At 47.7% G+C, this 12,065-nt stretch overlaps 1 protein-coding gene across 2 annotated transcripts in view; it reads right to left on the bottom strand.

The window, feature by feature from the left end:
* Window positions 1-6,863: 6,863 nt before the first annotated feature.
* The window catches only part of ROBO4 (roundabout guidance receptor 4), a 72,702-nt gene continuing 67,500 nt past the window's right edge, over window positions 6,864-12,065 (bottom strand). For both annotated transcript variants that reach the window (XM_048513388.1, XM_048513389.1), the window contains exons 19-20: window positions 11,318-11,572; window positions 6,864-8,543 (exon numbers count right to left, since the gene is read on the bottom strand). In XM_048513388.1, the coding sequence (XP_048369345.1) occupies window positions 8,389-8,543; window positions 11,318-11,572 (410 nt within the window). In that variant the 3' untranslated portion in view covers window positions 6,864-8,388. The remainder of the gene's footprint in view (window positions 8,544-11,317; window positions 11,573-12,065) is intronic.

Raw genomic sequence — 12,065 nt, 5'->3', positions numbered from 1 at the left:
GAGGGAAGTCTGTTACACACTGTGTCCAGAGAGAAGGGAATGTTTGGAGTATATATTGTCCATGTCCCAGGGTGGGGAACCAATCAGTAAGTGTTTGGGTAGAACTTGTTATGCAAAGATGTGGTTGCTAGTATTGTATTGTGGGTGGGGCTTATCAGTCCAGTGTGTGATACATAAAAACTCCAACCACCATCCACAACAGAAGAGGGATATAATCAAAACTCTGACAGATCATGCAAAACGAATTTGTGAACCTCACCTCAAATAAAGCAACAGGAAGTGGAAAGAGGTGGAGGCAAAGGGAAATGGGGAGAATGCATATTCAGTTCAACTCAGTATACTCAGGGTTACTTTTAGCAAGGCTGAGGTGGTTTGCTGAAGGTGGGGGTGTTTTTTGGAAGGGTTTGAGAGAACAGAGAAAGGTGGCATTGTGAGGCATCCTGGGAGACAGTTTCAGACATGGAGAGAAGCAGAAGTGCGTAACTGCCCCAGTGATTAAAACTGCTGTCCAGTCACAGCCGGTGTTTGGTGACCCCATAGAGTTATCAGGGGAAGAGATGTTTAGAGGCAATTTGCCAGTGTCTGCCTCTGTGTAGCTATCCTGGTCTCCCATCCAGGTACTAATCAGGGCTGACCCTGCTTAGCTTCTGTGGCCTGTCAAAATTATGCCAAATTGCCTGATTTGTTCCTAAAAAGCACGTAGGTTGTATGCAATAGAGGCATGGGTACTAAAGACTTTTGCTTGCATTTTTCCATTCCAAATCATTCCCATTAAGCTTCTCCGTCACACACCCCACACACTCACGTTCACTCATAGCAAACACATTTGCTCCTTACTGAAGAGGCAGATGTGATTCACTTGCCCAGGGAAAATCCCCACAAGCCCAAAACAGCTTAAAGGCACGGACTGACTCACCAGCCTGTAACTTCTGTCTCTGTCCCATGATTCATTGATTCCTTCCATACGTTTAGAGCCAATGGGGTGGCTTCTGCAGCAGACAGTGGCTTGTGGGATTTCATCTCACGGCCTAGCCAAGTTCATACCCATCCTGCCTTTCACCTTGGGAGCCAGCTGATGGATTTTCACACTTGTGGGTCATCTGGAAAATGGCTTGCCTGAAGAAACACTGATGCAGTCAGTAACTCGGAGAAGGAAGCCCTGGCAAGATGGTGGATGGGAGGGGGAGGACAGGTGACTTCATTGTCTAACAGTACTATACCAGGGTGAGGAGAGGATGCTGTCACTGTATCCTAGTACCCACCGTACCCACTCTTCCCAGGTTGCAAATCCCTACCAGGCAAACCTAACCTATAAACTTAAATTGGTTAAATTCTCATGGCTCTCGCAGGATCCCTGGCTGTTGAAGAAGCCAGACCTAGAAACAACTTCTATGGCTTCTTGTGAAACTTGGCAACTGACTTGGGATTTCCATTGAAAAAAATCACCCAGAAACTCTTTCTGGAAAACAGGGACCGGTACCATATTGTCCATCATCTTTCGCATGTGTCAATTACTCTCCTAGGGGTAGCTCCTAAATTTGGAGGGGGGAGCAGAGGTGGGATCCAGCAGGTTCTCACAGGTTCCTGAGAGTAGGTTACTAATTATTTGTGTGTGCCGAGAGGGGGTTACTAATTGGTGATTTTGCTACGTGATTTTTGCCTTAATTACGCCCCTCCGCTCAGCAGTAGCGCGCAGAACATGAAGCAGTCTAGCAGGAGGTGCACCGGTGTGCGTGGCAGCCTGCGCCTGCGTGCATTCGTTTCCTGCCCAAGGACTGGCGCAGCGGCTGCGTCCTTGCCACAGCCCTGCCCAGGAATGCTCTGCCCCTGGAATGCCCGGCCACGCCCCCGTTGTGCCCCACCCAGCCCCATTGGCACTACGCCACAGTTTGAATCCCACCACCATGGGAACCTGTTACTAAAATTTTTGGATCCCACCATTGGGGGGGGAGTTCCCTTCCTCAAAGCAGAGCGCTTCCTTAATTTAAAAAAAATAGCTTTAGACACACACAGTGGGACATTGCGCTATCCTTGCATTGTACTGTGCAACCACTCATGACTCGATTTTATTGTATGGATGAGCCCATCCAGTTGCACATTAGTGTTGCCATGCAATGATAGAGCAACATCCAAAGCTGCCTGGAAGAGACCTGGCAACCTAGAGTGCTTCCTCAGTGGGAAAGTCTTCCTCAGGAGCTGGTGGGGTCTCCATCTCTGGAGGTTTTTAAGCAGAGGCCATGCTCATTCTGTGAACTTAGTCTTCAAAGCTGCTTCCCTGAAAACAAACAAAAGATGCAAAAATGACACGTTGCCGACATCAGCAGGCGATGCTGAGTTCATTCATGTACTTTATTTACTGAAAAGGCACCCAGCAGCGATGCCAGCAGAGGAAATATTCCTGGGGAAAATACTGCAAATGGCGGGTGGCAGGGAGAATCGCAAGCAGCACAAAAGAATGGGTGCAACAAAATGAAATTGTGGGTGGGGAAAAAAGAACGTTTTTTTGCCTGGAACACTTTATTCTCCCACGCTGTGCGGGAGAGAAAAAGCCCAGACGGTTCTTTTTAAAATGTGTCCCAAACATTTCAAAGCCTTGTGCAGAATGGATCACAGTCCTATTGGTGGCTCTGTGTGCGTGAATCAGGCTTTCTGTCCCAATACCCTCTGCCATCATCACTGAGCTGGCTGGGCTATATGACTAGCTCCACTCCCCTGCCCCAGCTGGGGAATCCCAAATGACTAGTCCCACATTCAGCAAGAGAGGTGGGTGACTTCATTTATGGCAGCCGTCCCAAAGTTACAGTCGGATCTCCCGAGCTCACAGATCTTCCTGCCGGCAGATGCTAAACTCATCACTGCCGGCTGCATTGAGCTTCTGTTCTGGATGGAAGGGATGTTTATGTAATATAGGGGAGGAAGTGGGGCCTTAGCCATGCTTAAAGAATACAAAAGGTTTGGGTTTTCAAGATCCCTGCTAAGCAGCTGTCTGTGTTTATTTAGGCCCCCTCCCTTTTCAACAGGAAACCCTCTGGAGTTCCCTGATTAAACCAGACAGGGTCATGAATGCTGCCAAGTTGCTTCAGATGCCTGGCAATAGGGTTGCCAACTCCAACTTGGGAAATTCCTGGAGACTTGGGGGTACTCCATAGGAAGGGTGGAATGTGGGGTGGGGGGAGCTCAAAGGATGTGATGCCGTTCAGCCCACCCTTCAAAGCTACCATTTCTTCCAAGGGAACTGGTTTCTATAGCTGAAGATCACCTGTAATCCCCAGAAAATGCCAGGCTCAACCTGGAGGTTGGCATCCCTAGGGGAAAGGGAGGCAATTAGTCTTGTTGCTGGCACTTTGTACTGGATGGCACTCAAGAAGTACCAGGAAGTAAGCAGCTGTCATCAGAGGCGTAGCAAGGGGGGAAAGCACACGGTGCACCGGTGTGTCCTCCGCCCCGGAACGCCCCACCACACCCCCACAGGGGCGCCCCCAGGTGTGTCATGCACCTGTCCCCCTGGACCTACACCTCTGGCTGTCATTAACCTCTTTTATGGCAAATGTTCTATTTTTCTCCTACAAAAGACTGCTGGAAATCTTTAGGAGCCTGGATCACAGTTTATATCTGGAGGAGGAGGAGTTTGGCATTATATCACACTTTTCTCAACCATGAGGAATCTCAAAGTGTTTTTCAAAACCCTGTTCCCCAAACCCTGCAGTGGCATAGTGGCTAAGAGCAGTGGCTAAGAGCAGGTGCACTCTGATCTGGAGGAACCGGGTTTGATTCCCAGCTCTGCCGCTTGAGTTGTGGAGGTTTATCTGGGGAATTCAGAATAGCCTGTACACTCCCACACATGCCGGCTGGGTGACCTTGGGCTAGTCACAGCTCTACGGAGCTCTCTCAGCCCCACCCACCTCACAGGGTGTTTGTTGTGAGGGGGGAAGGGAAAGGAGATTGTAAGCCCCTTTGAGTCTCCTACAGGAGAGAAAGGGGGGATATAAATCCAAACTCTTCTTCTTCTTCTTCTTTTCTAAAATTAAAGCTGGCACCCTTTGTTCCAAAGAAACTCTGAAGACTCTGCAACCGAGGCCTTTAAAATACATAGACTCTAAGGAGTGGTTCTTACAAGCATTATTATGGATGACGCATATCCGGCTCTTAAATGAGAAGGCATAAGAGGTAATCCCCATCTCGGTGCGTCAGTGACTCACTCTTTTTCAATTGACTTCCACAAAACAGTTGTACATCTCAGCTTTCAGCAACTGTTTGAGGCCTGCTGACGCAATCATGGATGCTGAGAAATGTTGCTGACCGAAGTGGAAATTCAGCAGGCAGGATGCTTTGTGAATAGATATGTGAAGCTGCCTTATACTTGGTTTCTCAGGGTCAGTCTTCTTGGCTTCTCAGATTGGCAGCCACTCTCCAGGGTCTTAGCTAGAGGTCTTTAATAACACAAACTGCATGATCCCTTTAACTGGAGACATCAGGGATTGAGCCTGTGACCTTCTGCATACCAAGCAGATGCTGTTCCCCCAAGCCACAGCCTCCCCCAGTGGTTGACCATCCTTCACAATGTCTGGAATGGAGCACCTTCAGCAATGCACAGTGGTATTATGGATGGTAGGAAGCACAGAATTGCACAAAATTGCAGCTCAACCAGTGATGTCAAAGCCAATCTTCAGGGGGTCAGCAGGCCTGCCTCCCAGTCCCATACTCATCAACATACAGTGGCGTAGCACCCACGGGTAAGGGGGGCGTGACACCCTGGGTGGAGCCGCGGAGGAGGCATGGCTGGGGCATTCCGGGGCAAGGGGGCATTCTGGGGTGTGGTGGGGGCGGGCCAGGTTCCTCGCTCTGCCCCTGTCAACATATCACAGATCAAAATAGGCATCCTGGTGGCAATCATTCTATTCTCATATCAAAGATTACTTTTCCTCACTGGCTTGTCTTTGCCTGTTGTACATTGTATTTAATTGATCAGCAATGGCCAATCCTGGGATATTCAAAAAACCAAGTCAGCCTTCATTTCAAAATGAGCCGTACCAGCATGTGAAATGCAAGACTGTACACCCTATGTGCAGGGAAGTCCTGCCCATATGGGGTCAAATGTCCCTGGGCTGTGGCCATTTAGTTTTTTGGGGGGCAGAACATCGCCCCCACACCCCTCCTCCTCCCCCCTGGGTCCATTCCTTGTTGGTCATGGTGGGGGAGGGCAGCCACCTATATGGGGGGGCAGGCAGTATGGAAAACTCAGATTTTGCACTGGGCTACATTTCCCCTAGATACGCCTCTGCCTACATGGCACATTAATTTTCAGGCATGTGCAGGTATGTGCACATGCATGATAGACAGGAAGCATCCTTCACCACTACCCTCTTCCCTGTAAATCCTGGGATGGGGCCACATGGTTTTCACCAACAGAAAAACTTTGATTGGTACTGCAAGATGCTGCTGAAGGCAGGCAAAGGGACCAGCAGCCAAGTGAATAGTGCCCTGTCCCATCCCAGTTAAAGATGCAGTTGATTAATTGCCCCCCACCAGAAGTGGAACTACATGCCCGACTCTCCCCGAGCTCAGCCAGCATCCAGAAATACCAGATCCAATTAGCTCATCTTAAAAAGTAAAAGCTCTGCTCATAAAATTATGATTGCAGCCATAAAATTATCCATCCCTCTTCTCCAACTGAGCACAAGCACTTAACTCCCTGACCTGCCTGGCTCATTGAGTGCTGCAAGGATGACTGGAATACCAAACGACAACACCCAAATTTTGCTCTGCCTTAGCTCTGAGCCCGGGGAAGGCAGCAAAGGAGGATCCGCCCAGGTAGAAAGGCTCATAGAGCTACCAGCAAGGGCAGCCAGAGGCTGAGCCACAAAGTTAACATTTTAAAGGGCTTGACTCCAGGAGCCGGAATTGCTCACAGACAGCCATGAGGTACCAAAGGAGGAAGACCTTCATCCATCAAATGGCTAACCCTTCCCTGAAGTCAAAGCACCAACAATCTCTTTTAATGACTTAATTTCTATCCTGACTTTTTCTTCCTGAAACTCAACACAGTGTACTCAACAGTCCCAAGAAATCTTCTACCTGATGATGAAGAAGAAGAGTGGCGGATTGAATTAACGTTAGGTGGGGAAATCAGGCGACTGGGCAGGAAAAATAAACTGGTCCTGCTCCCAATTGGTTTTTGCACAGTAACAGGGTCCCATCGGGATTTTTGAAAAGTGGCAATTTTTAAAAATCCCAAACTAAGGTAAATATCATGGGACAACACTGGGGCAGGCCCACATTAGCACTGGCAACTGTGCGGAATTCCCAGCTGCACAAGGATATTTTTCTTGCTCATCCTGGGATATTTTGGCCGATCGGAAATGGCCAAAGGTAAATTACATTCTCATATGTACATATCCAGACTTCTTTAGCTGCCCTACAATGACTGTATCCTGTGCCTTCAGACCATGGTCTGTTCTCATCCGGACTGTTGTTGGATCCAGTATTGTTCTGTCCCCTCTCATAATAATCAAAGCTAAGTGGAACTGGTGTTCTAGATTGAAGAGAAAATAGGCCCTTATGCTGAATTGCAAGACAAATTACAGTATCTTTATTCAGATATGAAGTTATTCAGGGGCAAACTACATGTTACGCTTTACATAATAGCAAGCCGCTTTGAGCAGCATCTGGTTAGAACCTGGGATTTAAGCCTCATAAATAAATAAGTAAAAAAGCTATCTTCCACTATTACGCTATAATACAACTGGTATGCAGTAGTGACTGCCAATGATCATGAAGGTTCCATTGCATCAGCAAAGTAGACACGAGGGATGCACAGCCCATATGCAATAGCTGGTTTAACCCAGAGGACAGATAACACAGTCTGGAGAAAAAACAACGAATTCAGTTTATTTACAAAACAAGGCCACAAAACATGTAAGTAGCTGAGCCATATCAGGTGTGATTAGTAGGACAGACATCCCATAGGAAAGAAGCATTTGCAGTTTTGTGGATGGCAAGAGTATGAAACAGACAAAAGGACATAAAGACTTTCTCAAACCTTTTTGTTTGCAAGAGTGATTTCCTTCCCCTGCTTTGTAGATTTTTTTTTCAATAATGAAATTATCCCAAGCTGACTGGAAACAGGAGTAAGGAGAACTCGCCCTCAACCTGGAGCACCCTTCTAAATCCAGAACTGTGTGCATCAATTGTAAGTAGGAGATCAGAAACAGTGGGACGTTCTCCCCCTTAGAAAAGTCCTGGTAAAAAGCCAAGCCAGATGGTGGCACAGATCTCTGTCTTGGGAAGGACGCCAACAGCAAAATGCCCAAGGAAGTTTCCTTCATTATCCCTGCACCTTCCTGGATTAGCATCTCCACTGTTACAAGAATGAAAGGAAGGAAGGAAGGAAGGAAGGAAGGAAGGAAGGAAGGAAGGAAGGAAGGAAGGAAGGAAGGAAGGAAGGAAGGAAGGAAGGAAGGAAGGAAGGAAGAAGGAAGGAAGGAAGGAAGGAAGGAAGGAAGGAAGGAAGGAAGGAAGGAAGGAAGGAAGGAAGGACGGCCTTGGCCTCCTCCTGTAAGAGATTTGATCTGCAGAAATCACCAGGTGAATGGTGACAAAGAACAAAAATGGCTGACCTGCCAGCTGTGTAGCACAGTAATTAGAATACCAGTCTAGGATCCAGAAGAACTAACTTTAAATCCCAGTTTAGCTATAAAACTTGCTGGGTGACCATAGGCCAAATATTCTCTCTCAGTCTAATCTACTTCTCAAGGCCATTGTGAACATAAAACGAGGCAGGGAAAGCTGTGTACGCTGCCCTCATTTTTAGTAGAAAGATGGGATTAAAATGTACTAGATAGCTAAATACTGTAGTTCAGGAAATGACTACAGTGACTGGTTGAAAACATGGTGAGCCTAGATCTCTTGCAAGGGATGCTGGATGGCTGCGAAGAAAAAGCAGGGCATCCCAATCAGATCTGACTCACTGCATATGCAACAATCTGGAGCAGCCAGAAAGCTGAGAAACGGCATGAAGCCCTCGCACAGCCTCATCGGATGCAACCTGAAAGCATGTCCTTTGCATCTAGCGAGGAGATGACTTGAGTGAGCCATATCTTAACCAAACATGGCAGAGCTCTGGTGGACAGAAACAACTGGAGGAGTTGCAGACATTTCCCCTCAGTCATCAGAGGAACCTCACAGGAAATTATTCCCAAGGATATATAGTACAGTCAACTCAGGCATGTGGATTGAGGCCTAGATTCTGAGAACTCTCCTGGTCAGCCAGCTTATGCCGCAGCACTCTGATCCTAAGAGACTCTGGATGGTGAAAACACACAGGAGGCCTTTTCCTTGGTGACCAGGGAAGGTGGTTTTATGTCTGTGTTCCTGCATGAAGCCAGCTTCTCAAGGACTGCTTTCTGGCCCTTGCTTCTGAATGGCAGGTTTCCCCACCACTGTTTCCTCGCCTCTTTTAGGAACAGCAGAGTCTCCTGACCCTGTGTTCTGGCTGGCACCAACCGCTCCATCTGGGTAGCCGATCGAGTCAGACTTGCAGGCACCTGAGAAGAAACAATCTGTTGTTAATAATGCCCTGGGGGTGAGAGGGGCGCTAACCAATCCCTTAAAAGGTTATTGTTCTAGCCCACTCACATCCTAGGGCATGGGACAAAATTCTGGGCAAAGCCACAAGCCATCTTTTTGACAAGCCGGAGAAAAGGATCCTGCACGGTTTCCCCAGCAGGCCTCCTTCCAGTGCACTAAAGGGCAGTTTCCCGAGAGGAGGGCTTTGTTCACCATTGACTAATGGGCTGCAGGTCCCAGACATCTCCCCCCACCACACACACACCCCAATCCGAAACAATGTGCTCTGCAACAAGCAGACATTCTTGGGAGAAAGAGCTGGCAGGCTTATGAGCAGAATTTTTCACAGAGTTGACCAAGCTTCTCTTGCCTCCTTTAGCACAGAGAACAGTAGCGGCTGAAAGGTTCCTCAGCTCTTATCTCCACAGCTGGAAAAGTTTCACAAGCTAAATCTCTATATGTCAAGCTGTCATCACAGGCCAGGAGCAGGGCAATTCCAGTTCATTTTTTCCCCCAGATTTATTAATTATCTGCAAAAATCACTGGAACAAGAAAAATCTATTGGCTAGCGCCTGTAACATCATAGAAGACCTGCTGACCCTTTTGTAGGGCGGTGTAGTAGTTAGAATGTTGGACCAGGCTCTGGGAGACCCAGGTTTGAATCCCCACTCTGTATGGAAGCTTCCTGGGTGATCTTGGTCCAATCATATCATCTTAGCCTAACCTACCTCACCAGACTTTTGAGAGGGTACAAGGGAGGAAAAGAGAACGATGTAAGCTGTTTTGGATCCTAACTGGGGAAGACGAGGTGTAAATAAACAAATAAAACAAAATATTGTCGTGTACATTTGCAAATATTGTTTTTTTCTTTCGTATATTGCTATCCCAAAGGGCAGGATCCAAAGTGCTCCAGGTAACCTCTCCTGTGTAAGAATCGCCAGTTCTCGTACTTGCCACGAGTCCTTCAACTCTCCTGGTATATGAGCTTGTTGCACCAAAATGTGATATCTGAACAGGGGCTCCTGAGAGGCAACCATCCCACTTTCAGCATTCTGAACTAAAGTGGATGTGGCAGAGGGCACAAGCCATGCCGGATCCTTCCATCTGGAGAGGCCGTCGCTAATCGAATGTCTCTTTCCTGCTCGTTGAAGCGCAAAGGTGTGGGAGGCCATCAAGGCTCCTGTCAGTCAGACATAGAAATTGGAAATCAATGGATTCCCCCACCCCACCCCTCCTTTACGCTCTTGAAGGCACAAGGAAGGACAGAGGCTGGACTGAACTCACCGAGAGAGCCTCTGGCTGCCCACAGAACCCCAACAGGAGTAGCACGCAGGAATTAACCCCTTCCTCAAAGAACTGGAAACTTCTAGCAAAACCCCCAGAAGAAACATGTTTGCCCAAAATATCACACAAAAGGCACTCAGTGAGGCTGATTCAGTGTTGCCAGCTGATGAGGAGGAAAGCAAAAAACAACAGCCAAATCTGCATCTGTTCTTCTGCTGAAGTATAAATTGGCAGGGAATAAGGTTGCCAACAGGCCTGGAGGAAAGTGCCCTGCCCCTTGAACTGAAGTTTAATGGGATCTTATTTGCCAGGTGACGTTCAATAGCTCCAGGATATGAAAAGCTTAATCTGTCCATTTCCACACATTAAGTTTCTATTAAAGGGACAAGACAGTTTTCTCCAGACCTGTTGGCAACCTTAGCAGTGAAAGCTTTTCATCATGGAGCTAAACGTCACTTGCTTATTGCAGCAGATTAGGCTACTGTTTAAAGAGGTCATTCAAACAGGCTGGGGCTGCGCTCAGAGGTAGAGAATGTGCTTTCCTTTCATGAGGTCCCAAATTAAGGCCCCAGAACCTCCCGTTAAACCCAACCTCATAAATAGCTGGCATTGGGAAATAACATTTTCTGCCGGGAAAGGGAGGTAGTAGAACCAGTGGCCTATTAGACATTCAGAGGCAGTAACTCCATTGGAGGAGCAAAATATCAAATCAGTTGCAATTGACAAGGTTCAGGTAAGTGAGAGAGAATTTCATCTTTCCAAGTGGAAGTACTGTGGAGTGTGCTTTTTTTTTTTAAGTCGCCCTTGGCAAAATCCTCTTTTAAATGCAGAGGAATCTCTGAGGTTGAAAGGTTAGCTACTTCTGTGCTACAGGGTAGTGTATCCATTTTTCCTATGTGCAAGAAAACCAAGAGAATATTTTTGGAACATAGGAACACAGAAGAAGAGGAAGAGGAAGAGGAAGAGGAAGAGGAGGAGGAAGAGGAAGAGGAGGAGGAGGAGGAGGAGGAGGAATAGTTTGGATTTATACCCCCTCTTTCTCTCCTGCAAGAAGACTCAAAGGGGCTTACAATCTCCTTCCCTCCTCACAACAAACACCCTGGGATGTGGGCGGGGCTGAGAGAGCTCTAAAGAACTGTGAGTCTGGCATGTGTTAGAGTGCATAAGCTAATCTGGTTCATCAGATAAGCCACCACAGCTCAAGTGGCAGAGCGGGGAATCAAACCCAGTTCTCCATATTAGAGTGCTCTTAACCACTACACCACACTGGCTCTTGGAATTGTCTGTTCTAAATTGTCTGTTCTAAATAGCCACCACTTTCTACTGCCACCTACTGCTACCTGAGATCTTTCAACAGGAAATGCCTGATCCTGGAACCTCCTGCATGGAAACCAACGAGCCACGCCCTCTCCCCAAATTTCTGCCATTTGCTATTTTTCCGGAAGCACACTGGCCCAGTGGCACTTGCCATTTGCCCCCTGAAAGGGGAATGTGAATTTCTGGGTCTCTTCCAGCTCTGCCTTTCTTCCTCCAAACTGTGAGGTGCTGCTCCAGTTCTCCACTGGCTGCATGTACTTGGCTTCCATATCGTTCACCCAGTCTGTGCTCCACTCCCATACAGGAAGGGTCTGTGGTCTGGGCTTCTGCTGAGCATCCTCCAAGATCTCTGTGGCAGCATGCAGGTGCCTGATTCCATCCGGAGGAGAAGTGGAGGGCAAGAAGTCTGCAAAGGAAAGGGGGAAGTGCCTCATTATACCTTTAAGGTGGGCAGCCAGAGGAAAGGACATTCCCTCCCCCCGAATCTGAATAAAACAGTGAAATGTACAGGCATAGTGTCAATAATGCACAGCAGTATCATTACAGACTATCCTGTATATAGCAGGCATCATCAATCTCAGCCTTCCCCACCATATGAAGCCTAATCTGGGTGGGCCCTGGTTAGTATTCAGATGGGAGACCACTAAGGAAGTCTAGGAGGCTTACTATCCAGAGGCTGGCAATGGCAAACCACCTCCATTCATCTCTTGCTTTGCAGACTCTACAGGGTCAATACAGACCATTGATGGCCCCTCCCATCACTCCCATGAGCAGCCTGATACTAATGGCAAGAGTGGAGCAGTGATGTCTTTTCTAACTCCTTTGTAGGCCCCGTTCTCCAATTCCTACTACACTAGCACAGGAATGAATGCAATTGCTTATGACCACCTTCAAGAATA

This window comes from Sphaerodactylus townsendi, linkage group LG12 (assembly GCF_021028975.2).
Source record: "Sphaerodactylus townsendi isolate TG3544 linkage group LG12, MPM_Stown_v2.3, whole genome shotgun sequence".
In the NCBI taxonomy this organism is placed as follows: domain Eukaryota; kingdom Metazoa; phylum Chordata; class Lepidosauria; order Squamata; family Sphaerodactylidae; genus Sphaerodactylus; species Sphaerodactylus townsendi.
This window is presented reverse-complemented; position numbering and strand designations above follow the sequence as displayed.